We start from the raw sequence: 27,909 nt of genomic DNA, 5'->3' as shown, positions 1-27,909 counted from the left end.
GGTGAATAAAGCTATACAAAAAGCTACAGCTGCTGGAAGGAAAAATAAAGAACTAGCCAAGTTAAAATAATAAAATATGAGGTATGTTACAGCACAGATAAAGGAGTTTGCGTCTTGCCCAGCAGGTGTCAGTGTGTCCCAGGCTCAGGCTGAGTGACTGACCTGCAGGGGGAGGAGGCTGCACCCTGACATGCCTACAACCTGCTGGGTTCACTATCAATCTGGCCACTTACTGCAGCAGGGCGGCCAGTAAAAGCAGAACTACACAAGCTTTCATATAAAAAATCCTTCTAACACCTAAGAACTTGCGGTGAGATAAGCAGCTCTCAAAATAACAACCCACTCTCTGTATTATGTCCGACTTCGTATCAATATATTTTAACTGCTGATTTTCAAAGGCAAACAAAAAGAGAGTGAAGACTGTGGCCAGCCTTGCTTACCAGACAAACATTCTCGTTTCCTGGTCTGCAGCAGGATGGCCCTCTCTCGATCCAGGTGGCGTGGTTGGCAGCGTTCACACAGGTAAGTCTCAGGAATGTTCTGCCTGTCGATGCCCATGCAGTCTATATGCTGCCAGGCACTAAAAAAACCACAGCAGAATTTTTTTTTTTAGCTTTTTTGCAATCACGCTTTGAAGTTAAATGTTAATGACAACTTTGCTGCACAAGAGGAACATACATCTGATGAATCGACTCATTCTGAAAAAGATCTGGTAAACACTGATGTGGTGCTCACCTGCACTTGTCACAGCAGATCATGTAGCCGTCATCGTGTGTGAAGCCACAGATGCAGCGGGTGATGTCAGCCCCGTAGCTGCCATCCTCTGAGGTGCTGAGCGTGGTGCCCCTGGACGCTTCGTCCTGGCCCCCTGGAACAAACAACCCCCCCTCTCCTTGTCGGATCAACATGGAGGGGGGAGGGGAGGCCGGTGGTGTGGGTGGGGGCCGCGCCCCATAGTTATGATCCTGAGAGAAGGATGGAAGACAGGGGAGTCATGTGGTGTAGGTAAATGACAGTTTAGTTAGTGTAGTGGTGATTCACAAAACAAAAGCAGCAAAATGTGTAGTGTGGATCCCTTTGACAGAACAAGGACCAGCTGAGCAACATTTTAAATCCTGGTGTTCAAAATAATGTAGACCACTGATCACACGGTATAAAGAAAAGGAAAACAATTTTCTTCCTGCAACTGCTGATTATTTTCCTTATGAATTACTCTGACAACTGAAAAAAATGCCCCCTCAAATTTCCTAAAACCCAAAGTTGATGTCATCAAATGTCTTGTTTAGTCAAAACAAAGGAATATATTTCCAGTGGATGCATGTGGTGTGGGAATAATCATTACAATGAGTTCCCGAATGGGAAAATTCCTGTGATGTCCACACAATGCAAAACAACAACTTGTAAAGTCTGCAAAAATGTTGGTACACAACTTGCCGCTTTGACAGCATAAGCCACCTCCCTGTGTTAAACGTATGATTGCGGAGGTTATAAAAGCGCCAAATCTTGAGCCAGCCGGACGGGATAGATGTGACGTTTTGAAATCATGTTATGTGTGCCACCCACTGCTGTGAAAAAAACAGCTAGCAGGAGTTAGAAGCTAACTCAAAGAAGACAAACAGCAACCGAAAATGTCTGCAAGTTGTCCAGATTGAGTTGAGGAAGGACGAGATCAACCACCAAACAGACTGTAAATGATTGTAATTGTGATGTTAGTGCCATAATAGTATTATTATTATTATTATTATTATTATTATTATTAAGAAAGCGCTGCTGACAGGTATGTTGTGTGTCACACTTGAGGCCAATGTTGCTGTGTTACACGTCCTGTCTGTCACATGTCTTTGTCTTCCAGACCACAGACATGCCATCTTAAATCACACTGTGGCAGCATTATCCTGGCATTGTTTGGGCTCTGTATAAAAAAGCAAAGCTGGCATAATAAAGGCCTTTGATGCCAAATTTTCTGTAAAAAGGACTTAAAATGCAGAAACACGAAAGACAGCAAGAAATTTGTGGTTGATGGAAAGAATTTTTTTTTGTTCACATGTAATTTGTAATTCGGTATTAGGCTGTGACCTTGTCCACAAAGAGTGACTTAGATTAGTTTAAAATGTTATTAGCATTAACCCTGACAGCAAGTCAGGTATTGCAATACTTTAGTGGTTAAAAACTGGAAAAGCTCATCAGCGTAAGCAATAAAATACAACACATCTTTGTAGCATCCATGATATTTTCACATTACCACTTAAAAGCTCATGAACACATCAATGTTGAAAGAATGACTTCAAAACTTCAGAAATGGGACCAAAAGTAACAAATTCTCACATTTTAGAAGCTCATACCATCAAATGTGTTGCATGTTTCCTTAAAAAAAAAATACTTTTTAGATTAACAGATTAGCAAAATAGATGCAGATTAAATTTCTGGCAATCAACTTTTCAACAATTTTAAAAGCATAATAACTCTAAGGAGCATCACGACCATACAATTCCAGAGGAAAACGCATAAAAGCATTACTATATTTCCAAAGTGATCCTTGATGAAAACAAACAAGCACTGCAAGTCTAATTTCCTACATCACATTAAGATTAAGGAACCCGGTTCATTACAGCTCAATGTTCTATGTCGGCCTAAACAGGCACCAGACATGTCGCACTCAATGATTAACACAGAGGGAGGGCTCAAGGTGTGCATGTTATTTGTAACAAGCTGAGAAAGGAAGAACAGTGTGTGTACTCACAGCGTAGGGCAGGCCAATGTAACTGTGGGAATGGTGCGAACTGCTGCTGTAGATCTGGTGTGGGTAGCTGGACTTTTCCACCACCACAGGGCTGGCCTCCACCGATTCTGGTCTGCTGAGCAGCAACACAAACAAAGAGCACACATTACTGTACACTGAAAAACTCTGATAACAAGGTTACACAGAGTAATTGTTTCCCCTCGAACACTGTGAGGAAGTGTGCGTGCGTCAGTATGCTGAGCAGGGAAGCAGGGTCGCTACTGCCGGTGACAGAAGAAGAGAGGTAAGAATATTGATGCGTGCTAAAGGCAGTAACACTTTCAGGGGGGCCTGGGGCAGTAGGTCACTGCACACCCAACAGGGGAGAGTATTTCCATTTTATGCTACTTTATATTTCTACTGCACTCTATTTCGGGGGTAAATGTTGTACTTTTAAATTTCAAATCAGTGTTTTTAAAATGAGAGTAGGTGAATATTTTTTAAAAATGTTAATTTAGCTACTGTAAACTATCACCTGCTGCAACACAATCAAGTTCACATTTGCTGATTGTGTGCGTCAAAAACAAAAATGTTTTGCACTGGTCAAAGGGTCCTCAACTGAAACAATATTCTTAAGTTGGTACATTACTAAAAAAAAAAGTTTGAGAGTTAGTCAGTGATAGTTACAAGATACTTTAAGACAAATAAACTTTAAAGATGCTTACAAATGACCACATATTACAGATTAAACCTGTTATTTAAAGACCTTACAACAAGCAGCACGTAAATTTCAATTTTAAGAGGTTTAATTATCTGGCTTGTAGCCTTCTTCCCTTGTATTTTTAAAAGGAAATCAAGCCAATTTGCTCCAGTTTCAAAGGGTTTAGTCATTTAAAGACTTTTTAAGGACTTGCATACACCCTGTTTTGACACTGTAAATACATTTTACTGATAATACTTCTACTAAAAAGGATCTCAGTACGTCTTCCACGACCGACAGCGCCTGCTGTCATGCCACCTCATTAGCCTGAGAACTAGACTAATAATAATAATAATATCTGTCAAATTACATGACGTTTGTTTTCTCTAATCCACACCTACAAGGCAGACAATAATTAGAAACGTGCCGTTTCTCACTCACACAAAACAACAAAACACACAACTTCATATTCACACCAAACCAGTAGATCCACTTTCTGCAGGATCACAATGCAGCTGAGTACAGAGCCTGTTTGGCCGTTTGAGACCAACCCACCCTTATCATGACATGATTAATCTGTTCTTCGGTTGCTGGGGGGGGGTGGCTCTAAGGAAGAGGGAAGTGGAACTGGCAAAAACCAAACACATGAGACAAGACAGCCCAGTGTGAGGAGGAAAAGGAAGAGAGGGAAACATTATAGGACCAGCAAGACTTGCGGTACAAGGAAAGAGTTTGAAGTAAGGTGCGGTAGCAGAGATCCACGTGTTAATGGTCAATGCGGACACATCCCTTGATCTTTTCTTTTCACAGCCTCAGAAATGGCTCCAAGGTCAGAGAAAACCATCAAGGTATACGTGACAGCTGCTGAGTTTCCTTCTCTCTCTCACACACACAACACTAAAAGTTCACCTCACACCCACTAACTCCATGAGGGCTGACAACTTTCCATGAACAAGGCAAAAAAACATGGAAAAAAGCTCACTAAGCATCCTGGACAGCCTCTCAGGTACACACAGTAAGCTGGGTACAAAAGGCTAAAACACTATGGGGACTGCAAACAGGCCATGCAGCATTTCTGCCCAGGTAAAACTGTAGAACCATATTTTGTAGCTCTTATACAGAAAAACAAGCACAGTGACAAGAATAAGCCCCATGTCAAATTAAAGATCATAATTATGTAGCTGTGAAGTGAAATGCTAAATCCCAAGGTAAAGTGGTGATACGATACCTGCGTGCGCCCTTCGCAGCGCTAACGCTCTTGTTGCATGCCTTAAGAGCAATGTGCAACACTTCCTGTGTGCCTAGCAGCTCAAGTATTCACTGTCGAAGTGAAAACGTAAGTGCATACATGAGGTCTGGAGGCGTGCCCAGGGCAAGGTGTGAGCGTGTATCCATGCATGTTTTTGTGAGTGTGCAACAGTTTAACTGCCACACTGACAAATCTACACTGTTTACAAAGCCTGGCTTTAAAGATAAAAACTTGAGAGTTCAGTAGGTCGACTAACTTTCTACCATTAATGATTAACCAGATCAAAGTCTACATCTTATAATATGCAGATTTAAAATCTGATCGAGGCATATATCATTTAGTGAAATTTACAGTAGACCCTTGCACCTTTTGTTGCTCTGAGGTTAAAGCCGATGACCATTTATTTTTTAATTGTCTAGTTGTAAAATAGTTTTGGTCCGATGTTCACAACTGGCTGTCAGTAATAAGGGATGATATATTGTCATTTAGTCACTTATAGTACTGCGCAAAAGCCTTAGGCCACCCGAAATTTTATAATAGCACAGTTATAATGATCATACGTAGTCTCTTTACTAGATACACCAGAACATGCAGGGAATACCTATACAATATTAAAATGCTAATATTTGAGAATAAACAACTTAAACAGACTGAAGTTGCAATATTTAGTGCGCTACTTATTTGTTTACCTGCTTGTTTATCCAATTTGTATTTTGTCAATTTTTTATTGTAAAATAAAATAAAATTTCTCCTTTGATTTTCCAAAATATTGCTAGTAATATATTACTGCTAGTTTCTATGTTTTGTATTTGTTTATGTATTGCATAACTTGGTCTATAAATTGTTTTGTATTAAATTAAGTTTCCAAAATAAGTATTATTTAGTGGTTAAAGGAGGAAATTATTATAAAGTAAATGGGCTTTTGTGCTCTTTCAGTTTGACCTACAAGTGAATCAGCGAGGGAGGCGGCGACAGAAAGACATACAAAAGGCAAAACAAGTAAGCCAGCCTGTTCAGTGGGAAGGAAAGAGGTGCATTTGAATGTACATGTGCATAGCTGGAGGGTTTGTATCATTCATGTCTCCACTCCTGGAATGGGGAAAAGGGGGGCCGAGAGCGCACACATAAGTAGGCGGGTTGCAGGCAGTGATGATCACGCTCGAACGTAACCAGCTATGGCTTTGCATTATGAAAAGATGACAAATTAAATGAAATTTTGGAGGATTAAAATAAGGTGTGCAGCTAGGTGTGCAGTATTTATAGCCAAAAGAGTTTGTTTTTTTTTTAACGAGGAACAGATGTCGTTTTAAAATGCGAGCACCTGCTGAGAGCGGGTGAAGAGGCAGAGTGGACGGAGCGCAGAGAATGGAGAGATCAACAGCAGGAGAGAAAAAGAGCAGCACTGAACAGCCAGAGGCAACGCCTTCACTCCTAAAGAGCTCCCACTTGCTGCCATGGCAACACTACGTATTCTGTCAGCGTGTGCGCGCACGCCAGGCTCTTGTGTGTATGTGTCACCACGGACACATACACACATACACACACACACTGCATTAGCCAACAGCTGGTCACGCTGCTGCAGACTTCAGGGGGATGTGGAAGGGGACGTGACGCTGTTTTTCGTTGGTGAGTAACCAGCCCCGCTATCCCAGAACTTGGCTGGTGCCCTCACGATTCTCCGAAGAGCCGTGTGTGTGTGTGTCCATAGATATAGAAACATAGATGCCTCATTGGCCGCTGGATCATACGTCAACAACACCGCCATATTGGAGAGTGCAAACGGGAGCTGCGGATTTTCTTGATAACATTTATATTTCTCAACCGACTGCAATGAGATATTTTTATATCCATGGGGTTATATTCTATGTGTAGCAGAGAAAAAAGTTTTGTCTCTAGTTTAGAATTTCATTATTTAGGCTATAATTGATACTGGATGCTGAAAAAAGTGTGTGTAAGGCTTAAAAGAACTGATAATCTTTTATTATTAATTTATTATAAAAATGCATTTATTATTAATAATTAATTATAAAAACTCATGTCTGGTCAGCAAAGATTTGGCTTTTTTCCGAGTTGAATACTTGTAGGACATCCCTATATGATATACTTTACTATGGAGGTCAACAACTTATAAACAACTCTAAAATGAGCTGTGGTGAAGCTACTATATTCTGTTATGATCACAGAGTTGATTTTGAACTTGTTAGTTTGCTAGTTCAAAAGTTGTCTACTTCCACATTAAATTATATTCTATGGGGACATCTTTAAAAGTATTTAGCCAAGGACAGAAAACCAAATGTGAGTTTTACAATTTCTTATGACAATTAATTATATTTCACCAGGAGACATTAAGTAATTCAGTTTATAACATGGACTGTATAATAAAGACAGACAACATAACAGCTCCCAAAAACTGAAGCCAAAAGATCTTGATCGCCCCCTGGTGGCTGGCTGCAGTATAGGTCATAAAGCCCGCCCCCTCCACGGTAGCGAATGGGACATGACAAACTAAAAACTCGGCAAATAAATTTTTCCCAAAGATGGTTTCTCTACTTTAAGGTAATTCCCATCGCCCTGTTTGTTCAAGTATTTGTTTTTATGATAAGTTTGGTTTTCATGAGTTATTTGATGCTATAAAAAGGGCATTTGACAGCCTGATTGACAGTTGTGTGTGCCAATCTGTGTGCTCAAACTCAATAGCGCTGCTCGTGATTGGTCGGATAGATGTTTGGGTGGGAGCTTGCTACTGCAAGACTCCCAATTACGTCATCAGTCCAAGACGGCAGCAGCTCTATCTAGGATATTTTGGCTTCACCTGCGCATAGCTGGGATAAGCAGGGACATGTTTTATACAATACACTCTTCTACTAAGCGTCGAGCAGTGATTATAACCTAAATATCAGGATTCTGATTGACTAGAGACAAAACTTATTTTCCTACTACACATAGATCATGAACTCATGAATGTAAAAACGACTCATTGCAATTGGTTGAGAAATATAAACGCTATCGTGCATATTATCCAGGAAAAACACAGCTTCTCTGTTTACAGGCCGGTCTTGCACTGTCCAATATGGTGGCTCCGTTGACGTGTCATAGCAACGGGCTGACAGTCAATGCCACGTCTATGTATATGTCCCTCTGGTCTGGACGGGACCTGCGCAGCAGCAGGTGGAAGCCCCTTTCAAGCTTGTTATCTGCTTTTGTATAAAGCTGCAGCAGGCGATCGGACGCAGAGCTCGGACGGACAAAGAGTGAGAGAGTCAAGGCGAGGGGCTTACTCCTGCCCCCGGTGGCAGCAGCAGCTCTGTGGAGCCGAGGAGGGGAGGAGGGATGGGGGTACGCAGTGGGACTGTTTAAGACGCCATGTCTATGTGAAGACCACCTGTCACTCAGGCCAGTGACCATGGCAACGGGCCCTGCGCAGTGCAGAGGGGAGGGAGGGGGACAGATACCATGGCAACACAAGCTGTCACGGCAACCACTCTGATGAAGGCCGAGGGGAGGGCTCTATCTCTCTTTCTCTCTCGCTCGCTGTCTCTCTCTTTTAAAGAGACAGGAGCCCCCATAAGTTGATGACGTGTGTTATTCTTTAGTCATATGAGAACCTCTTGCTTCATTTATTTGACCAGAAAATACCACGGCAATGTCCTTGACAAGACTACGGGAAACGGAGAGGAGGGGCGGTCGGAGGCTTGTTGCCATGGCTCCATGGCTCCATGCACCATTTCTGGTTTACTCACTGGTGCGGTGTACACATGTGCAAACATCGAGTTACAGCATTAGTAAAGGATCAGGGAAAATTACGGTGTGTACGCTTCACACGGCAAGTGTTATAAACATCTACATTCTAGGCGCGCTGCCAGTTTCATATGGGCAGATGTACTTAGTAGCTGAATGTCTATGTGATGAGCAATGGTTGAGTGCAAGTATAATCAATGGCAAGAATGAACTATCCATTAGGGCAGACACGAGAGGAGGCATGCATCAATGAACAGCAACCTCTTTTCCCATTAAAAGTAAATGTTAGAGGAGATCTATGTGGAAAGAGAGGACTGAATCAAGCTGTAGAGCTAAGAAAAAGATGACAGAGGGCAGAGCAAGTCCTATTACATCAAATGCACGTGTGCAGCATAGGGCTGGGCGATAGAACGATAACTATCTCAATGTCATTTTCCTCGATAGCAATATAATAAATGTTTGACAAATCCTCGATATAATTAAACCATCCATACACCCATAGAGGAGGGCAATAATGCGCCTTAACCTTAAACGCCAGTAACAACCTGCGATAAACCAGAAGAAGACAGAGCAGACCGGCCACTAATGCATATGGCAATGTTTTAACATTACATCAATTTCGAGTATGATTTCTTTGACTATGGGTAACGTCACACTGTGACTAAGTAAGCCATCTAATGTTAGCTACAGTTGGTGTAAAGTTCACTCATTTATGGTAGTGGTATATTAGCAAGTCAACATGACTGACTAACTAGCTATTTTATATAATGGTATTACAATACTTAACTAAAGATGATGTGAATAAAACTTTCATATTTTAACAAGTCTGTAAACATGATTTCTGTCTCAGTCGCGTCAGAAAGGCTTTGCGTCCCTACTTCACAATGTCCTGAAAGTCTGTCTTTGGTTATTGTTGTTATTTAAGAAAGAGCAGAAATTATAACGTAGGAGTAAAACTTGCACAGAAAGTACTGACCGCAGTTCAGATTTTTGTTCTGTTTCCATTGTCACTGAAACACTTACAAAATGTTTTAAACCGTCTGGTATGCTGCTGACCAGAATTAAGATTTGTATTTTTATTTTTTTAATTAAATATCATTATTTTGATTATAATTGTTTTGAATCTACCTCAGGTTTGAGAAATTTCTGCTGTTTAGCAAATGTTTGTCATGTTCTGACAATCAACAGTTTATGCTAGAATTAACCACATGGTTTCTTCAACTTTCAGTTAGGAGCAAAAGCCGGCCTTTAAACTTTAACGAAATAATGATTAGACTTTTTTTGGTAGATAATTATCGATACTGACCAATATGAAAATTTTGATCATGAATAATGAAATCATGATAACATTGTTAGTCATATCACCCAGCTTTAGAGCAGCAGTACCAAAGAAGAAGAGCAGTTGCAGCGAAACTGCAAATGAACTTTTGACAAACACCAAAGACGGTATGTAAGAATGAATGCACAGAGAATATGAGGAAGTGAGGGGGCATGACGAGGTGTGAACAGTGAAGGCTTGGAGTGTTTGTTGGCGTGTTACTCACTCTGAGCCCGCAGCCATGTCCAGGTATGAGGTGTCTGCTGTGTCCACCCCTACTGGGATGACTATGCTCATGACGTTCTCTGCTGATCAGTTCTTGTCCTACTGAGTCCAGAGAATGGGAGTCCAAAACACTGAGGCATGCCAGCCACAGCAGTCATTGCAGACATCTAAGTGCATCCACAAGGCCTAAACATGGAGAGAACAAAAGAAAATCAGTTTGGGGATAATGATGATCACCTCAGCAACATGTCATTTCTTTCAAGAACAAAAGCACCTTCACAGCTGCAGTATCTTGCAAACCCGAAGTTACAAATCATAGTGAAAACGGGGTATTTCCAGCATATGTTACTGCATGATTCATACTTTCAGAGTTTGTCAGGGAAGTGTGTGACAGGAATTTCCCCTCTGAGAGAGCTAGAGGTTATTGACTGATGAAAAGCAAGAGGACACGGTATTGTGAGGTGAAGCCTGGGCTGTGAACTGCGCTAAAGCGACCTCTGCACACTTAACTGCCAGGAATGCAGGAGGCTGCACTGTAAGAAAGCTCCCACAAAGGGGAGCAAGAGAACACAGAGCAGCAAGCCGCCATGAAAGGAGGGAGGAAAAAAACGCAACAACACACGGAGGCCATTTTTCCCCCTTCGACTGAAGAGGGCTGCTCTATTCTGTGCTCTCACACCCAGTTATCCCAATAAAAGACACACATTTTACTGAGCTTACGTTTTTACCATTGCTAGTGTTGTACAATCAAGCCATCAATAATTAACTACATTAGGCATCAAGCAACGAATAGAAGTGTCCCTTTGGTCCCCAAGTAGGCGTCTGCTTGGACTAATAAATAATACACTACCAGTATTAATGGGAATATTAAGCCGTGTATTTGTGTCTGATGTGAATCCAGACGGGAGCATATGTGTCAGTGTGGCTGCCCCTGATACACAGAGCTCTGTTGATAAGCGGGATTAATGGGAGGGACAGATGCCGAGACAAAATAGGCTGGAGGTCACACCTCCGCCTGCTCATGCACACTGGGGCCAAACAAAAGGCTCAGATCAAGGCTTGGGGTGGAGATGGAAGAGGGGCTGCAAAGCGAGGATGTGTCACGTATCGAGTAGGGACATACTTTGTGAGCAATGACACACAGTTGCACCAAAAACCTGTCTGTGCATGCCTGTGAGGTATCTGCCTGTTCTGGCCAAACCTTGTCCTTTGAGGCGCTCGCGAGAATGCATGTCGAGGCGACGCACATCTCTCTCTAGGAAACTTGTATTTCATTACCAGGTAAGATAGTGTCAACCCTGACAGCAAGCACCCTGTCAAAGAAACTTGTAGTTCACGCAACACCAGATCATGCTGCCACAGACACAAAGAGTATATAAAAACTGATCAAGAGAGAGCCGCCGCCACTCTCTCTCAAATGATGATCAAACAGTAAAACTAGGCAAAGCTGATCTGTTACTGTATTGCATATTTATCACCTAAATGTCTTCACAAGCACAGTATAGCACACTGTTTGGCTTTAACTCAGGAATTTGTGACCAGGAAGTGGACACCACACTGTTTATGGTAGTGTAAAAACATAGGCTGAAAAACTGAGCTCAACTGTAAAACTAATCAACGCTGAACAAATATGAACCATGATTTTTTTCTGCATTACTTATTTCTCGTCTAAAATGTCTTTAGAGACATATTTTAGTGCACTGTTTGGCAGTTATACCAGAATATGTGAACAGGAAGTGGGTGCCATACTGTTTCCTGTATTGTAGTATGGAATCTGAAAGTACTGAGATGAAACATCAATACCAGCTAGTGTTGTTATATTAAAAAAAAGATTATGTTATATACAACCTTCTAAGTAAAATTTTGTCAGAGCTGAGTTTATAACTGTGTCCCATGTCGCTCATGAGTTTCAATCAAATGCAACACAAGATTCTGTTACTACGTCGCCTAATTGTTCCCTAAAATGTTTTTAGAAACACATTTTAGTGCGTCGTTTAGCTGTAATTAGAGATCGTTGGTACCAGTCAACCACCAGATTGTTGCCTGTGGAAGTCAAAAAGCATACGACATCAGTAGTTGTAGGTTCTCTAATCTTAATTGGAAGCAAAGTCTGATCGCATAGCACCAATTTCAAAAGTATTTGTGTCTTTTTGTACTGCACGGACAGTCTAGTTTTACATCTTTCCAGCGGTGAAATACTTCTTTAAATAGGATAAACAGCCGTGGGAGTAATTTCAGGTACTAATTCACCCAAATGCAGTATCTAAGCCAGCAGGACTAGTGAGATGCTCACAGACATGACAGCTGTCGGCCCCAGGCCTAATTAATAGCAGGAAGAAGACCCCTGCGTGTCTGAGTGTGAGCCAAGGCCACTGATGGGATCACCCTCCAAATTCTCTCCTGTCCTGTGTGCAGTGACTGGGTTAAACAACAGTAGGACTCTATCACTGGCAACGGCATTTTGTGATGGAGCCCCAACACTTTCTTTCAACAAGGAGAGGCCAGTTTGCCAAAAACACTGAAATGACAGACCCCCCCCTCCTTTGTATGATCAGAGAGGCCCAGTATGTTTCTGCACTTTCGTCCCAAGCAGCCTGTTTGTTCCCTCATCCACTCCATTTGCCTCCAGTTCATCCAGGGAATCCTGCTGTCACAACTAAGGAATGCACACACACACACACACACACACACACACACACACACACAAGCCCACGTTCACCCCCCTTCCTCACACACACAAACAGACAGATAACCCCTCGGCCTGTCCTTTCTAACATTCCTCTTCATAAGGAAGAGCCACAAACATACCAGGGTTTCCTACAGCTTAAGGCAAGCTTGTTTTGAGTTTAATGCCACTTTTACAATAACCAAAACTGAGGAAAATTAAATGTGAACCAACATCAAATACTTTTTACCCTAATGTAAAAGTAGATCAAGTCAAAAAGTTGATTTAAAACTTTTTAGAATGGAACAGGTGGAAAACAATGAAATTATATCATAAAAGTATCACTTCCTTGATACGCTTGTGATACACTTGTGATAACGCTTGTGACGGATGTTGTGAATGTGTTTTTTTGTTTTTCTGTCCTTCTATGCTTGACCTTAAATTCAGTAAATTATTTTTAAAAAACAGACCAATTATTTTGAGATTTTTTGATGCAATGTCAGAAAAAATGGTTCATAATATCCTACTACCCATGTCTGAGCATTTTAAGACTTTTGTGAGTGATTTCAGACATTTTAATACCAATTAATAATTTATAGATGAATGAATTTGATGCCTTTTTAAGGTTCTGCAGGAACCCTGACATACTGCGCTGCAGCCAGACACAGAGTCAAGACCCACAAAAGGCGGCTGGAAAAAAGAAAAACAAGTACAGTACAGCAGCATTCCTGACTAAATCTGAGCTGCGCTGTGACTGCCTCTGCCTGCTCCTCCTACTTCCTCTAGAAGCGCTGTCCATAACGGCGAAGAAACGCAGCCAAAGAAAGGAAAAGAAAGAAAAAAAATACAACCCCCCCCCCCCCGTGTGCACAGGCCCCCCGCCCAGCCGGATTTCTCTCCCCCCTCTGTGCATTTCCTAAATAAACCTGAGACAGTAACGCAGAGCGAAGGGGAAGGGGAGTGTCGCAGTTCCTAATTACAAGAAGGAGCTCGGGAGAGACCATTTAAAGCCACCTTTGGCCAAATCCACTGCTGTTATGGAAACACACAAGAGGAGCGAGGGGTGGGGAAAATGGGGAACATGCACAGGGGAGGGTGAGTAGAAGAGGTACACAGAAAGACATGGAGCGAAAGTGGACGGTAGTAAAACCAGCCATGGGATGGAAGCGGTTTGCAGTGCCTCTCTCTAAAGCCGTTTCCATGCGCTGTAGGGAGCTTTAGAAATCATCCACAGCCCCTCCATTTTCAGAGGGCAGCGGGGTGGGGGAGGTGTACACGGGGTCTGTCTGACAGTGACGCTACACAGCTGAGACCTGGGTGGACTCTGGGTGGCAGCACATAGCGTAACCCAGTCTCTCCTCCTTCCCCTCCCTCCCTCGGCGAGGGGACACAGTCACGTCATTGTGTAGGGAATAACTATCCTTTTAAGACAGAACCGCACTGAAGTCAGCGAGGGAAAACCCACACCGCCACGCTCAAAAACCACGCCGCTGCAGACAACAGCTTTCCTCTCTCCTCGGCTTATTACCACCGCTCTGTTTTCATTCTTGTTTTCACAGCCAAGTCTCGGCAGATTATGTTTTCCGATAAGTAGGAGGAGCAACAGAAAAAATGAGGGATTCCAACTAAATCCCACAACCCCCCCCCTTTTTTTTGCCAAGCTGATGTGACTTCACACCGTCCTCGTAGCTGGCTGCAATGACTCAGCTCATAAACAAACGGATAAAAGTCATACAAATACAGTCATGTACATAGGAAGCATGACCCAGATGGAATGTAGGCCTCTTTTTTCACCAGTGCCCACAGTGGGACACATTGCATCTGCCATGTCCTTCATAAATCAGCATGTGCCCGACCCGAAGCTGCCAGCGCTCCCTCTGCACTCGAGCAACTGAAGGTGAAGTCATACATCAATACAGCAGGGAATATGGATGTGAAAGCAATTTTCGTGGCCACAATAGGAACTCTGTTGTTGTGGGTGCAAGCCAATACCCCAGCTAAAGATCAGTCCATTTCGGAGTCACATGATGAGGAGGCAGCAGTGTTGCAGTGCTCATGTCCAGTAACTAGCAACCAGTAAACAATAAAGGGCTGGGAGTGCAGAGGGCTGATGACGAAAAAAGGAGGAAAATTTAAGAGGTTTCAGGGCAACTTAAAAGTGCATCACTGTTCATGTCGCCTCGCTGTCCTGTATAAAAGGCCTGATTTAAGAAGGGGGGGACAGAGTTGTCTCACCTTTGAGCAAGCAACAGAGGTAATAACAGCCACGAATCAAGGTCAGTGTAAGAGACAGCCAACAGGATGGGATCATGGGCCTGTGCTGGGCACTTTTTTAACTACTTTATTTTTTTTTTTTTTTGTTATTTATTTTTAGGATTGCTTTCACTGACAGTGAGGGTGTTTTTAGCATTTATTGTTGTTTTATATTTTTATATTTTACATGTGAGATCCCTGAGACACGCTCCTTCATTCTGATCTGCATGTAAATCTGTAGTGAAACGACAACAAAACTTACATGTAATTGTAAGTGAAACTGAATGGTGTGTTATGCATGCAACCGACTGGAAGGAGATTTGACAAACAGCTAGCAGCAGTTAGCAGGTAACTCAAAGAAGTGCAGCAGCTTTAAATGTTTGCAAATTTGGAATAAAATGAGATTTGGGAGCTCCTCACCCTCTGACAAGCGGACAAAATCAGCAGCCATATCCAAGGGATGGTAAATTTAAAATTGTTGTTGCAAATGTCATGCCATTGTTTGTAAAGCACTTCTGATGCTTATGTTATATGTCCCATTAGAGGCTGACGCTATTGTATTTAACATCACGCCTCTTTTGTGTCCGTTATGGCGGCATGGTATCTAAAAATCACAAACTTGAGCGGCATGATGTCCATTGTTTGTTTCTGTATAAACAAGCAAAGCCGGCATAATAAACAGTCTTCGAAGCGGCCCTATTGTGAGATCTGTGTGTAAAAAAAGGGCCATATAATCCTGATACAGTGTTGCAAGGCCAAAAAGCAAAACATTATCCTCTGTGCTTGGCTTAAACAGCCAAGTTAAAGTCAGTAGGAACTGGATCTGGCAGCAAAGCTGGGGCAGCCCTCCTGTAGTCTGAGTAATGTCTGTTCAGGAGAACCCCCAGGGCACCATCTCTGCATCTCGCTGCCTCTTACAGTGTATCACAGGCAGGCTCTGTGTGGTCAAAGGTGAGCTCCTTTTGCAAATTAGACAGGTCGCATTAAACACACCAATTCACATAAAGCTGCATCTTTATCTGTGTGCATGTGAAGGCCGATATTTTGTCTCTCAGTCCTGGAGAGCTATCCTGAATGTCAGAGCAGGCACATCCGCAGCTGGAAGCTAATTACAGCATTTGGGAATGCAATGTAGCTAGCTAAAAATGTGAGCTATGCATGTGTGTCCAGAGAAAATATAGAGAGGAAACAGGGCAAAACAAGACAGTAAGAGCCACTCAGGTCCTATTACAGCAGTGTTCGAGGATCAATTTCACGCCTGGACCGCAGCACTGTTACATCACCAACATTGATGGCACATCCCCTCTTTATTCTGCCCCATCCTGCCTTGCGCTACCACCCATGAATGCTATTGTAGCGCGGGCACGGCAACAGGAAGGAGGTTAGGGAGGCGTAGTAGGGCTGCAGCCTCAGCAGCCCTAAAGCCACCTGTCAGGGAGGCAGCTTGCTAGTTTAAAGGAGGGATCTGTTACGGCCCAGCTAGCAGCACAAAAACAGGTCACCTGAGCCCCAGCTTCTCCCAGCTGGGAGACCATGTGACCGTGTTGGGCCCCAGAGCCTGGCCGCTTTGTCTCTGGGTCTCTCAGGGCGCCGCACAAGTGAGATCACTGGAGACGGGGCCACAGCTTAACCCCGCATGGAGGAGTGTGTATATTCAGAGACGTACGCCTCATCACACACTGGTGCTACTGTTACAGGGATGAGTTTATTATCTGGAGACAAGGAAGAGCACAATAACAAAGGGAGCTCCTCCGAAGTATAAGAAGAGAAAGCCAAAGAGTCTGTGGCCTTCATCTGCCCTATCAATATATCAATACACTGAGATACATCCTGTGAATCTGCTTGGCTTCTTTATTGTATCTCTCTCTCTGCCACGCACACTGAAAAATTAAAAATTTCTATGTAGGCTGGGCGATAAAACGATAATTATCTCAATATAATTTTCCTCAATAGTGGTGTAATAAATTTTCAATAAATTCTCCATATGATTAAACCACCTATATGCCCACAGAGGAGAGCAGTAATGCACCTTAAATGTCAGTTACCACCCCCCATTAACCAGAAAAAGAAGACAGAGCAGCAGCTGTAGAAGAACCAGCTGACCAGACATCTTTTGCCAGTCACTTAAGCGCATGACAACATTATAACATTTATGACCACAACATTAAAAGTGCAAAAAGTTATTTATAGTCTTGATAGTTTTGACCATGGATAACATTGCACCGTGACTGGATTATCCTCATAACATTAGCTTCAGTATTGTTTTCACATCTAATGCCGATGCCAATAGTAAATTAGCAAGTTATCATGACTGACTGACCGGCTGTTCCATACAAAAATATGACTCAACGTGACTAAAGGTAATTTAAACATGACTTCTGTCTCGGTCACATCAGACGGACTTTCATTGCTACTTCACGACAAAGTCCGTCTTTTGTTATTGTTTTGATTGAGAAACAACAAAAATTATACTGTGGGTGTAAAACTTGTACAGAAAGTACTGACCACAGTTGATTTTTGTTTTGTTTATTTATTCTGATTCCATCTTCACTAAAACACTTACAAAAGTTTTAAACCGCCTGTCCAAAGAGTTTTACATGCTGCTGAAAAGAATTACAATTCTGTGATTATTTTTATTATTTTATTTAATAACACTATTTTAATTATAATTGTTTTCAATCTACCTCAGATCTGAGAAATGTTCTGCTGTCCTGAAAATGTTGCCATGTTCTGCCAATAAATAACAATTTTAACCACAATTAACAGTGTGATTTCTTCACCTTTAACTCAGGAGCAAAAATAAGCTGTTAATCTTAAAAGAAGTTATCATTTGACTTTTTTGGTTGATAATTATCAATATCAAGCATGTGAAATTTTCTATTGTGATAACATTTAGGCCATATGAGGCAGCCCTTGTTCTGGCTACTTGATAGTATGTGTGTCTGAGAGTGTGCCATGGGGTTAGGGTTTAGAGGAAAGGTGTGTCATCCGAGACCGCTGCCAGAGTGCCCTGTCCCTATGGCAGAGGGGGAGTGGCAACTCACCTCCCGTCACCATCTCTGTCAACAAAGTGAGCAAACACACACTTTGCTGCACAAGGCAACCAAGCACACATAAGACCAGTCAGGTATTTAACACTTTCAGCTCCAATGTCATGTAGACAGAGGGGAGAAATAAGTCGTGAGTATCGAGATAGACGCCTCTGTTCCTTTGCAACGAAGAAGAAGATGGTTGGGGATTTTGTGTATTGTGTAGCAGGGTCTGATTAAGCACAGTCGGGCCCTCTCACTCATCTAGTAGTAATAAACCCTCCACACAAGAGAAGACCCTTTGGCTCTTACTATTATGTTTGTCTGTTTCACAATGAGCAGTCTGGAGGGGTTTGAGGGCCTGTGTCATCCATTATTCCTTCTACTAACATGTGCTTTAGTCAAACAAACACCTTTACATTTTAAACATCTATTTGTCCGACACTGACAGTCCACACTGTGGTTGACAGCACCACAACTTCCTCCTTCGACAGCTACATAGCTGTTTACAGTCATGTAAATCACATTTATGTTGTTGATGTCTGATGTAAACACATTTGAGGTTCAACACGCTACAGCAACGTTGAAATGTTCCCTTTCTTCCCTCAACTGACATTAAAATTATCAGGAGGAAAAGAGAAAACCTTGGCATTGGTCACGAACAGGCATTTCAGCTGAACAAAGTGCCAAAGTTTGTCCCACAGGGTGACGTAGAGGAAAGGACAGCTGTGCCACACCATCACAGGGCTTTATGAGAGCCCACAGGCTTTTAAACAAGAACGTGGAAACAAGCTTTGATTAAGATGCCTTTGTATTTTCATTTTTCATATGTTGATAATAAATGGTACTATGTTTAAAATGCAATTTTTGGGCATATTTGTAGTCTACAGCATTAATAAACATTCAATTTTAAACTTATCCTATTACAGGGACTGTGCTGAGGCAATATTTAAGATCCGAATCTCATGTGTTCACTGCAATGTTTCTTTTTTACTATTGTGTACTTAAATTATCTGCCTTGCAACCATGGGCTATTATATTACCTCCCCTAACACTAACTGGTACATTCCTTGCATTCTATGATCTCGATAAATTTGCCATATTTGTTAAGGTCGGGTCTTGAGCTAAAACAAATTAAATATTCAACTGATTTCCACCTTCAAGTTGTTTTTGACATGCAATACAAGCATCAAATTATACTTCTTAACCAATGTTATAATTCAAAATGTTAATTATTATTCATCATAACTAACCAGCTTACATCCCAATGTGTTTTAATAAAATATTTAGAGCATTTCTATCACACGAAAGGGCATAAATGTAAAAAGGAAATGCAAATAAAAGGTGTAGAAACAAACTACATAATAATAACTTAGGAGGGTTCCTTTTTTTTTGAAAAGGGATGAGGGCGGTGCAAAGCAAGGGGGGCGCTTCAAATAGTTTTTAAGCAATGGGAAGAGAATTTATTTTTTTTCAATTTGGCTCTGGGGAGGGACATTAAGCTTTAAATGGACGTGTCTTGTATTTCTATTTAATATCCTCAGTCAGAACCAAAATCTTGCAAATGGGTTAGAAAGGCATGTTTTCTTCAAACGCAGCCAGAAATTGTGAAACAAGGCTATTCATGGTGGAGGGAGGGTGATGCATTTCCCCCCAGTCACTCAGGGAGGCTCAAGAAAAAATATTTGTAGCTCCAGGGAGGGTCATAATATAAAAAACAATGATGCCCCATCCCAGCCACCCCTCTACTCCGATAAATTAAGTACAGCCCCTCAGTAAAGGGGATTTCAGGGACATGATAGGAGGTAGAGGAGCAAGTCTACACTATGTTTATTTCCACACAGCTGTGTTTGTGTACTTTTATGAAACCTAACGTTGTCAGATGTATACAAATGTGCTTTTTACTGTTTTGTTGGGGTTTTTTTTGTTTTTTTATAGCACCTGTGTCTAATGTTCTCTCATAATAAACCTCATAAAACATGAGCAATAGCATAAGCCGTGACACATGTTACAGAGATACTACCAGTATATTATTCATTTTGGGAATAAGCACAACAGCATCAGTGATTGCAACTATGACAAGCCAAAAAAAAAAACCACAGTATTACCAAGATATGATGTTGATTATCTGATGTTAACGTCATGCCTAAACTCTATCTAGATCATTTTTTAATCCTATGTTGTACTGGGATGAGTTTGTATGATTTGGCCTTGGGGAGGGACATTCAACCTTAAAGGCCATGTTCTGTGTTTATTTTTAATATCCTCAGTCAGAACCTCAAAACCCACAAGTGGGTTAGACAGTCATGTTTTCCTATAAAAATCTCCAAAATCGCATTGTTTATCACCCCCAGAAAATGTGAAATTGGGTTATTTATGATGGAAGGAGGGTCATGCATTTGGCCCCGGTCACTCAGGGAGACTCAGGGAAAAATATATGTAACTGGAGGGAGGACCGTAATATAAAAAAACAATGATGTCACATCCCAGCCACTCCCCCGACTCTGATAAATTAAGTACAGTCCCTTAGTAAAGGGGATTTCAGGGAGGTGATGTGTGGTGAAGGAGCAAGTGTGCACTATGTTTATTGCCACAGAGATGTGTTTGGGAACCGTTATGCTGTCAAAAAGCACATAAATGTATTTTACTGTGTTTTGCAGCGCTTGTGTCTAATGCTCTCTCATAATAAACCTCATGTCCCAAGAGCCAACATTACAACACGAAACACGAGCAATAGCATAAGCCGTGACGCATGTTACAGAGATACTATGTTATTCGTTTTGGGAATAAGCACAGCAGCGTCAGTGATTGCACTAAGACAGGCCAAAAAAACGCACGATTACCAAGGCATGGTTTAGATTATTTTACGTTTTTTGTTTTAAAACTCTCTTTAGATTTTTTTTTCCAAATCCTGTGTTGTGTAGTTGCTTCCCAGTGAGTATGTCGGCGCTGCAGTCAGTCCTGCCGATAGGGGTGTGGAGGGTACAACGTTGCTATTATGTTACCACAACACCCTGGTGCTGTCGCCATTTTCATAGCGCTTTTCTCAGGACGGCGAGACAATCGTGTGGCCAGGGGAGCCTCGCCATGGGAGGAAAATCCCCAAGAATGCATTCAATCGCCTCTTTCATACACTCTACCTTAAGTATCACTCTGTCGGTACAGTCTCTGTGTTGTTATCATTAGGGGTTTTTGTGATTTCGTCGACAGCAGAGCCAGTAAGCTAATCGGCTAGCAATTACGGCCAGCAACGGCCTCTGGAAATGTAGCAGGCTAAATGTAACGGAGAAGCACGAACCGAATTAAATCTGGCTGTTGTTTTAACAGTTGTGCAGAAAGAAGCAGCTTTTAACACAATAATACTGGGAATATCTGTTCGTTTTGGACCGTGAGTAGGGGCCAAAAATGGCTACAGAGCTAGCCAACGGGAGCTAACGGCATAATGCGCAGAGGGTTAAAGTTAGCAAGCTAGCGCCGACACGAAAGAAGTGGATTAATACTTGGCTCGTCACAGACAGGAAAGAGCGACAACATCAGCGTTGAGAGATGCGTGCTCGGGGGCAAACCAGCGCCGATTTCACTTAAATTTATTCCAGATCGGGTAAAGCAATTGCCACAGTGTAGTTCAGCATTGATGGGGTTGCCAATCCGAGATGGAGTTACAAATTGTATGACTGGGTGCCCAAATGGAGCACCCCCTCCCCCACGCTTGCAGCATTTGAACCCAATACACCCTGAATCTAAATTAAGTGATCGCGAAATGTACTTTTAAGTCCGATAACGGCAAAATAGTCGCCAGTTTGGTATTTGACATTGGGTCTATTCTTGATTGCGATAACTATGTTTCCATAAAAGCTCAGTCGCCTGTGAGATTACTGCGCAATGTAGCTAGGCATTTAAGCTATTTTAACAGCTGCTCTTGCTTTGAGTGGGGACATTACAGACTAAACATCTTCATATCACATGCATGTAAAAGAGCATTGTTATCTGGCTTTATATGAAATTTCGCTGAACGGAAATAATGTCCCGTGCTCTGGTAAGCAGGGTGGGAGCCACCACGACAAATTCAAGTTTGTAACTAATGCTTAAAATGTTTTCATTCAGTGTTACAAACAAGTTAAAGAGGATGTGTTTAAAAAAAAAAAAGAAGTGGCGCGTTTACTGACAGCTGCAAGGACTTTTTGGCTAATGTAAAGTAAATTAAGTGGTTAGAAATCAAGCGGGTCTATTAGGTCACATTATTTACACTAAAGCGGATGAAACCGTGCGCAATATGGCCCGCAGTGTCTCTGTGTCAAGCTAAACATAAAGTGAGTCCCCCCTCTGTTAAGTCAACGCGCGAATAATAATATTTTTAAGGATAAGTTCACTGCTGGCAATGTTGTTGACCGTGTATGCTGTAGCGGAGACATGTTAGGACAGCCATTAATCTAATTTTCGTCTTACCCATAATGTGTATGTGTCGGTGTGCAGGCTACTGTAACTATATGGCAAACAATAACATCGATCACTATAATATTTGTATGATACTGTACTTTGTATGACGTCTCGTGTATCGCCACACTATCAAAGAGGAGTCGGTCTGTGTCAAGCTAATTTGAGCTAGTAGCATGCGCTAGTTAGCAAGTGGTCTCCTGGCTGGCCAAGTTGACACTTATTGGGAACTTGCGTCATCCAGCTAGCGGTTTTTAAATTTCTTTCGAGGTAAATATGACGAAAAGGAACAAAACATTAACACACCATGGACTAACGGTGCTAGCTTGTTAGCTAAACTCAGCTGATACGTTAGCCAGCATCAGCATGATGTACCTAGCCAGCTAACTAAAGCCAACAATAGCCTTCCAGGTCAGATTTGTGTTCACCCTACAATAACCATTTAATACAGTTTACTCACCGCTTTATGTCCACTCTGGATGATCTGAATAGCGAATAAGGGGACCTGGGTAAGACCCCCGTCGCTTTCCACACAGCTTCCACAACCAAAACAATACTTCTGTCCACACACTGCGGATCCCTAGCAAAGCTTTAAAATGTTTGGATTTAAATGTGTCCTTTAAAGAGTCCTCTCCTGGGGGAAATCTATTGCTTCTTGTTCTACGAGGTGACCCGAATTTACCCCAGAAATCAATTCGAAACCGTTAAAACTGTGCCCTAGTCATCGGCGACTTTTAGAAATTAGATCCCCTCAAACCAGTCTCTTTTCCCTTTGCAAAAATGGCGGCCCTGCCAGGACTGCCTAGACTCCGCCTCCCCCCCGAGCCCCCCCCCCCCCCCATCACTAAACCCGAGCCCCGCCCCCACACACTGCGGGGCTACACGCCCGCTTTCACAGGGGCACCGGGACCGAGCTCCGTGCGCGTTCACGACTGTGATTCCTCAAGACTCTGCTATTTCTGTCGGTAACGCTCCGGGTTTAACCCGTGCTGCACTCTTCAGACAGTAGCACTAAAACGAAGAATTAGTATGTATATTGTTAATGGGGATATAAAACTAAAGATTTGTGATGTTGAAATTGAACGCGTTTTTGAGACGAAGTTTTTAGGGTTTGTGATTGATAACAAATTAATATGGAAACATTACATTGATTATACTAACAAAATTCAAATTCAGTGGTAATCCTGTGTACCATAAAACTTCTATTAACAGCCTGGGCTATTATTTGCTTAAATCAATTAACTCAACAGGCTGATATTTCAAACAGGCGTCTTTATGGGACGTGCTTTTAATTTCTTTCAAAACTGTTGCCTAGCAAAGATGAAAATACAATCAAATTATTTTTTTAACCCTTTAAAACCAAGGAAAATTTGTTTTATTTTATTCAAAAACATGGAAAGAAGGTTTTGAGCAACAAAAGGAGAAATGACTGAGAAATTAGCAAGAAATTTGTGAAAAGTACAAAAACAATTACCCGAAAATTTGCTTTAAAAAATAAAGTGGAAAAAATTAGAAAGTTTAAAAAAAAACAAAAAAAACAAACTTAAGCAAGACGTGACCTGAAGAAAAGTTTAAAAATTCAAATAATTTTGTAAAATAATTTAAAATATATAAATATGAATATCATTTTTTCCATCACGTTTTTAAAAAATAGTTGTATACATCTAAAAATCTCTTTTTTCATCTCTCTTGTTTACTATAGTGGTAATACTGTCTACTTCAATGCTCATAAAATTAACTGAATGATTGAATTGTAAATAATCTTACCAAGCTAATGATGTGTGGAGCATGTCCATGTTGACAAAAGTTTAAACATATCAATATGCTGTATGCGTGATTTAAACAGCTAGCTATTTTTTTTTTCTTTTCTTGGTTATCTACCAAAAAGTGTCCCACATTACCTGACTTCACCCGATATTAAATTCTAAGGCCCTGTCCATAATTTATTACTCACTTATATTTGCATATGTGTCTTATTGTGTTGATTTGTGGAGGTCAACCTTTAAAACAACAAATTCAGTAGTTTTACTACAAAAACGAAACAATGAAATTTAATTATTTGGTATTACAATAAAATGCAAATAATGTTCACTCACTCCCAGAATGTGCACAAATATCTTTTTTAGTAAAACACTAATATTATAGTAACATTTTACGTGTTAGGTGATAAATACACTTGCCAGAGTCTAATACTGTCTATTTAATCAGTGTTAGAATTTAAAAAGTAGCCCATCAAACAAATCTTGCAGCACTTTGCAGTTGCACAATGTTTTGTGCTGGGTACACTAATGGTCGTGCAATCTGTCTGAACACCTCAAAGTGAAGTCAGCTGTGGAAATGTTTTCATCAGGAGGTTTTGTTTAAACTGTTGTTTCCCCTCCTGTTTCCTCCTCTTCTTCTCAGGGTGAAAAAGGGTATTCTGCCTCAAAATGAACCCACAAAGCCAGTTTATATTTCATTTAATCTCTACAATGCTTATGATTTATTATGTCTGGGTTTAGACATAAGCTACAGCTACAATTGTAAAAAGGTTTTCTTAATAGGCCCAGATTCTTTATTAATGCTGCCATGAGAGTGCTTGTAACTCTACCGAGATGTGGCTATTTTGGACCAAAACCCTTGATTTTACCACTTGCATGGCTGAAAAGGAGCACCTAAATCCGCTACCCAACGCAGTAGGAGGCAACTAAGCTGTTATGTAACCCCCTTACACAAGAGCAGCGTTTTGTATATTGAACTGATGTTAGGGAAGGGGTAGCCCTATGAAACACTGACCAATAAGATTGAATCACGGACAAAGAAAACACACCATACAGGGCCAGCACATTATTGAACGTGTCATAAATCACACACACTGACAAAAGCTTGCGAGTTTGCATGTTTCACACTGAGCTTGAAGTTTCATATGTCAAATGCAAATATCAGGATTATGGTGTGGGGATAAACAGATATTTTTATTTCTAACATTTTCAGAAATGTAAATTATTTATTGATCTCCGTGGGGGAAATTTTGGTGTGTTGAAGTTGCTCTGATGTAAAGCATAGAGAATTATAGACGCAGATATAAGAAGTATAAAAAAATATGTGCATCATACTTCAATTTTAATGCTAGTAAGAATAATATTTCAAAATATAGATAAATATAATGTGCTGAGAATGCAACGTGAGTAAAGAATATAAAAAACATGCTACAATACAACATATTGACTTGTGTATAAAATTAGAAATATAAATATGTATGATGCTACAATGTATAACACAATCTCTAGTAGGAATAAGAATACAAATATATATAAACAATATGTACACTACAATGTGTGAAACATGTTAAATATACATTCAAAGGGTTGGGAAGAATATTGAGCAGTTAATTAATTGTAGTAGTTGAATAATAATAATAATTATTATTATCATCATCATTATCACCATTATCTTCAATAAAAACAACAATACTACTACTACTAATGATGATAATACTACTAATAATAATAATAAGTTACTGTTTAGAAGTATTGTACATTATTGATATGGGTTGTGGGCCCATATTTCTTTGATTTTTATCTTGTTTTAACTACTGTTTGATGCTGTAACATAATTGTGATCAATAAAGTTATCTGTCTATATAAACACTTCATTCACATCATTCAGGTTTTCAAATATTTGAATTTACTGTCTATATACATTCACCAAAAAGCGTCCCACATTACCTGACTTCACCTGATCTTAAATTCTAAAGCCCTGTCCATAATTTATTACACATTTATATTTGCATATATGTCTTATTGTGTGGATTTGTGGAGGTCAATCTTTAAAACAACAAATTCAGTAGTTTTACTACAAAAACGAGCCATATCATAAATAAGGCTGGTTACTATCACACCAATTAACTGTTTAGAAGTATTGTACATTATTGATATGGGTTGTGGGCCCATATTTCTTTGATTTCTATCTTGTTTTAACTACTGTTTGATGCTGTAACATAATTGTGATCAATAAAGTTATCTATCTATATAAACTCACTTCATTCACATCATTCAGGTTGTCAATCTTTTGAATTTACTGTCTATATACACTCACAAAAATAAGAGCCAAATAAACTGGTTATTTGTGTCTTTTTATGCCTTTAACCTTCAGCTAGCAGTAGTTTTTGATTTATTTAACATCCAAACCACTGAACATACGCTGGGGTACGTTTGACACCGAAAAAATATATTTCTTGCATTTTTTCCGACAGCTTTATTGTTGTGGTTAATCTTTTTTTTACTGTCAAACCTCCAGAAATGTGTCTGTAGAAATCCCTTTGACATCATATGTAGAGAGAGGATGTTCTCATCGTTTCCATTTATTGACCCTCCCCCACCCTAGACCCGCATCCCCCCGCGCATGCGCACTCGCGATGGAACGCTGCAACGGCTGGTGCACGGGCACAGTCGGGTTGTTTGAAATAAGACGGAGGTTAAAGTAAACCGCACGAGCCACCGTCACGGGCTTCTAACGGAAAAATACTCTTTAACGGCTGTGGAGGACGACGCGATTAATGTTTTATTTTTTTCCGGAGAGGATGACATTTACGCGTGATCTTTGTTGTTCGTCGCGTTTCCGTTTCGCAGACGTCTTTTGTGTTGAGATATTGACGCGCAGTTGGTGCGAGGTTGAAAAAGACGTCGATGAAAATGGTTATTTTTGAGAAACGGTTGTGATGACATCATGCATCTAGTATTTGTGGGCGGGCTCTGAGCTGTGAGGGGAGAGGGGCGCAACTGGAGAGCAGCTACGACCAGGCGCCATTAGGTAACAATGTACCGTGTGTGTCTTTAATTTCGTTAAAAGCCTTCCCGGTGGGTAAAAGGTAGATACGTCGACATAATAGCGTGTAGTTTGCGCACAAAGTGGAAAATAGGCTATTTGCGTCGGGTGATAAAATGCGACTTCCTGTTGTTAAACGAAATTCGTTATCGTTGTCGGGAACAAGATGGCGTCGAGGATTTCTTTCTTGTCGTGCACGCTCGGGTCGCGCACTGATGGGCGGCGGCGCCGTGCGCGTTCTCGCGTTAATGTTATTATTTCCTGTTTTCACATCCTGAGAAGTTTTATTCACAACCGCAGCAGCAGACCGAGAGGTGACCTCAGTGCACATGTTTTTACATTTGTTTGTGGTCGTCTGAGCTGTACTAAACGACATTTTTCCATGTAAATATTTTTAAACAACTTATCACAGTTACATAAGCACTTAATTATCCTCTTGGCATTTTCATCGGTCTTGTAAAATGAATAAACTGTCATGTAAAACACAATAACCTTGTTTCTAACTGTTTCTGTAAACTTACGTTTCCTGTGTGTCTCTCAGACGCCTTTCATAAGCATTTTACCCTTTGAAACTTTAAGAAATTGGTTTGATTTTTTTAAGTGAGAAGGCGAGGAAATATTTAACAAGACATGGCCAAAAATGTGGAAAATAAATCAATTTTAAAAAGTGAAGAAAATTACATGAAAACAAGCAAAAAAAAAAAAAACCCCAAAACACAAGCACACGATGTCCTTTAAAATTACTGAAAATAAAAACGTATTTCTTTTATTTT

At 40.9% G+C, this 27,909-nt stretch overlaps 1 protein-coding gene across 6 annotated transcripts in view; it reads right to left on the bottom strand.

The window, feature by feature from the left end:
* kmt2e (lysine (K)-specific methyltransferase 2E) overlaps positions 1-23,154 on the bottom strand; it is a 33,272-nt gene extending 10,118 nt beyond the window's left edge. For 2 of the 6 annotated variants that reach the window (XM_042511336.1, XM_042511334.1), the window contains exons 1-5: positions 22,791-23,153; positions 9,951-10,135; positions 2,741-2,855; positions 736-965; positions 441-580 (exon numbers count right to left, since the gene is read on the bottom strand). In XM_042511336.1, the coding sequence (XP_042367270.1) occupies positions 441-580; positions 736-965; positions 2,741-2,855; positions 9,951-10,021 (556 nt within the window). In that variant the 5' untranslated portion in view covers positions 10,022-10,135; positions 22,791-23,153. Of the gene's footprint in view, positions 1-440; positions 581-735; positions 966-2,740; positions 2,856-9,950; positions 10,136-22,790 lie in introns of all 6 variants that reach the window. The other 4 variants (XM_042511332.1, XM_042511333.1, XM_042511337.1 and 1 more) reach the window with 4 other exon arrangements.
* Positions 23,155-27,909: the final 4,755 nt, after the last annotated feature.

Source organism: Plectropomus leopardus, chromosome 22, assembly GCF_008729295.1.
Source record: "Plectropomus leopardus isolate mb chromosome 22, YSFRI_Pleo_2.0, whole genome shotgun sequence".
Taxonomy (NCBI): domain Eukaryota; kingdom Metazoa; phylum Chordata; class Actinopteri; order Perciformes; family Serranidae; genus Plectropomus; species Plectropomus leopardus.
The sequence above is the reverse complement of the archived record's forward strand: the minus strand, read 5'-3'. Positions and strand labels throughout refer to the sequence as shown.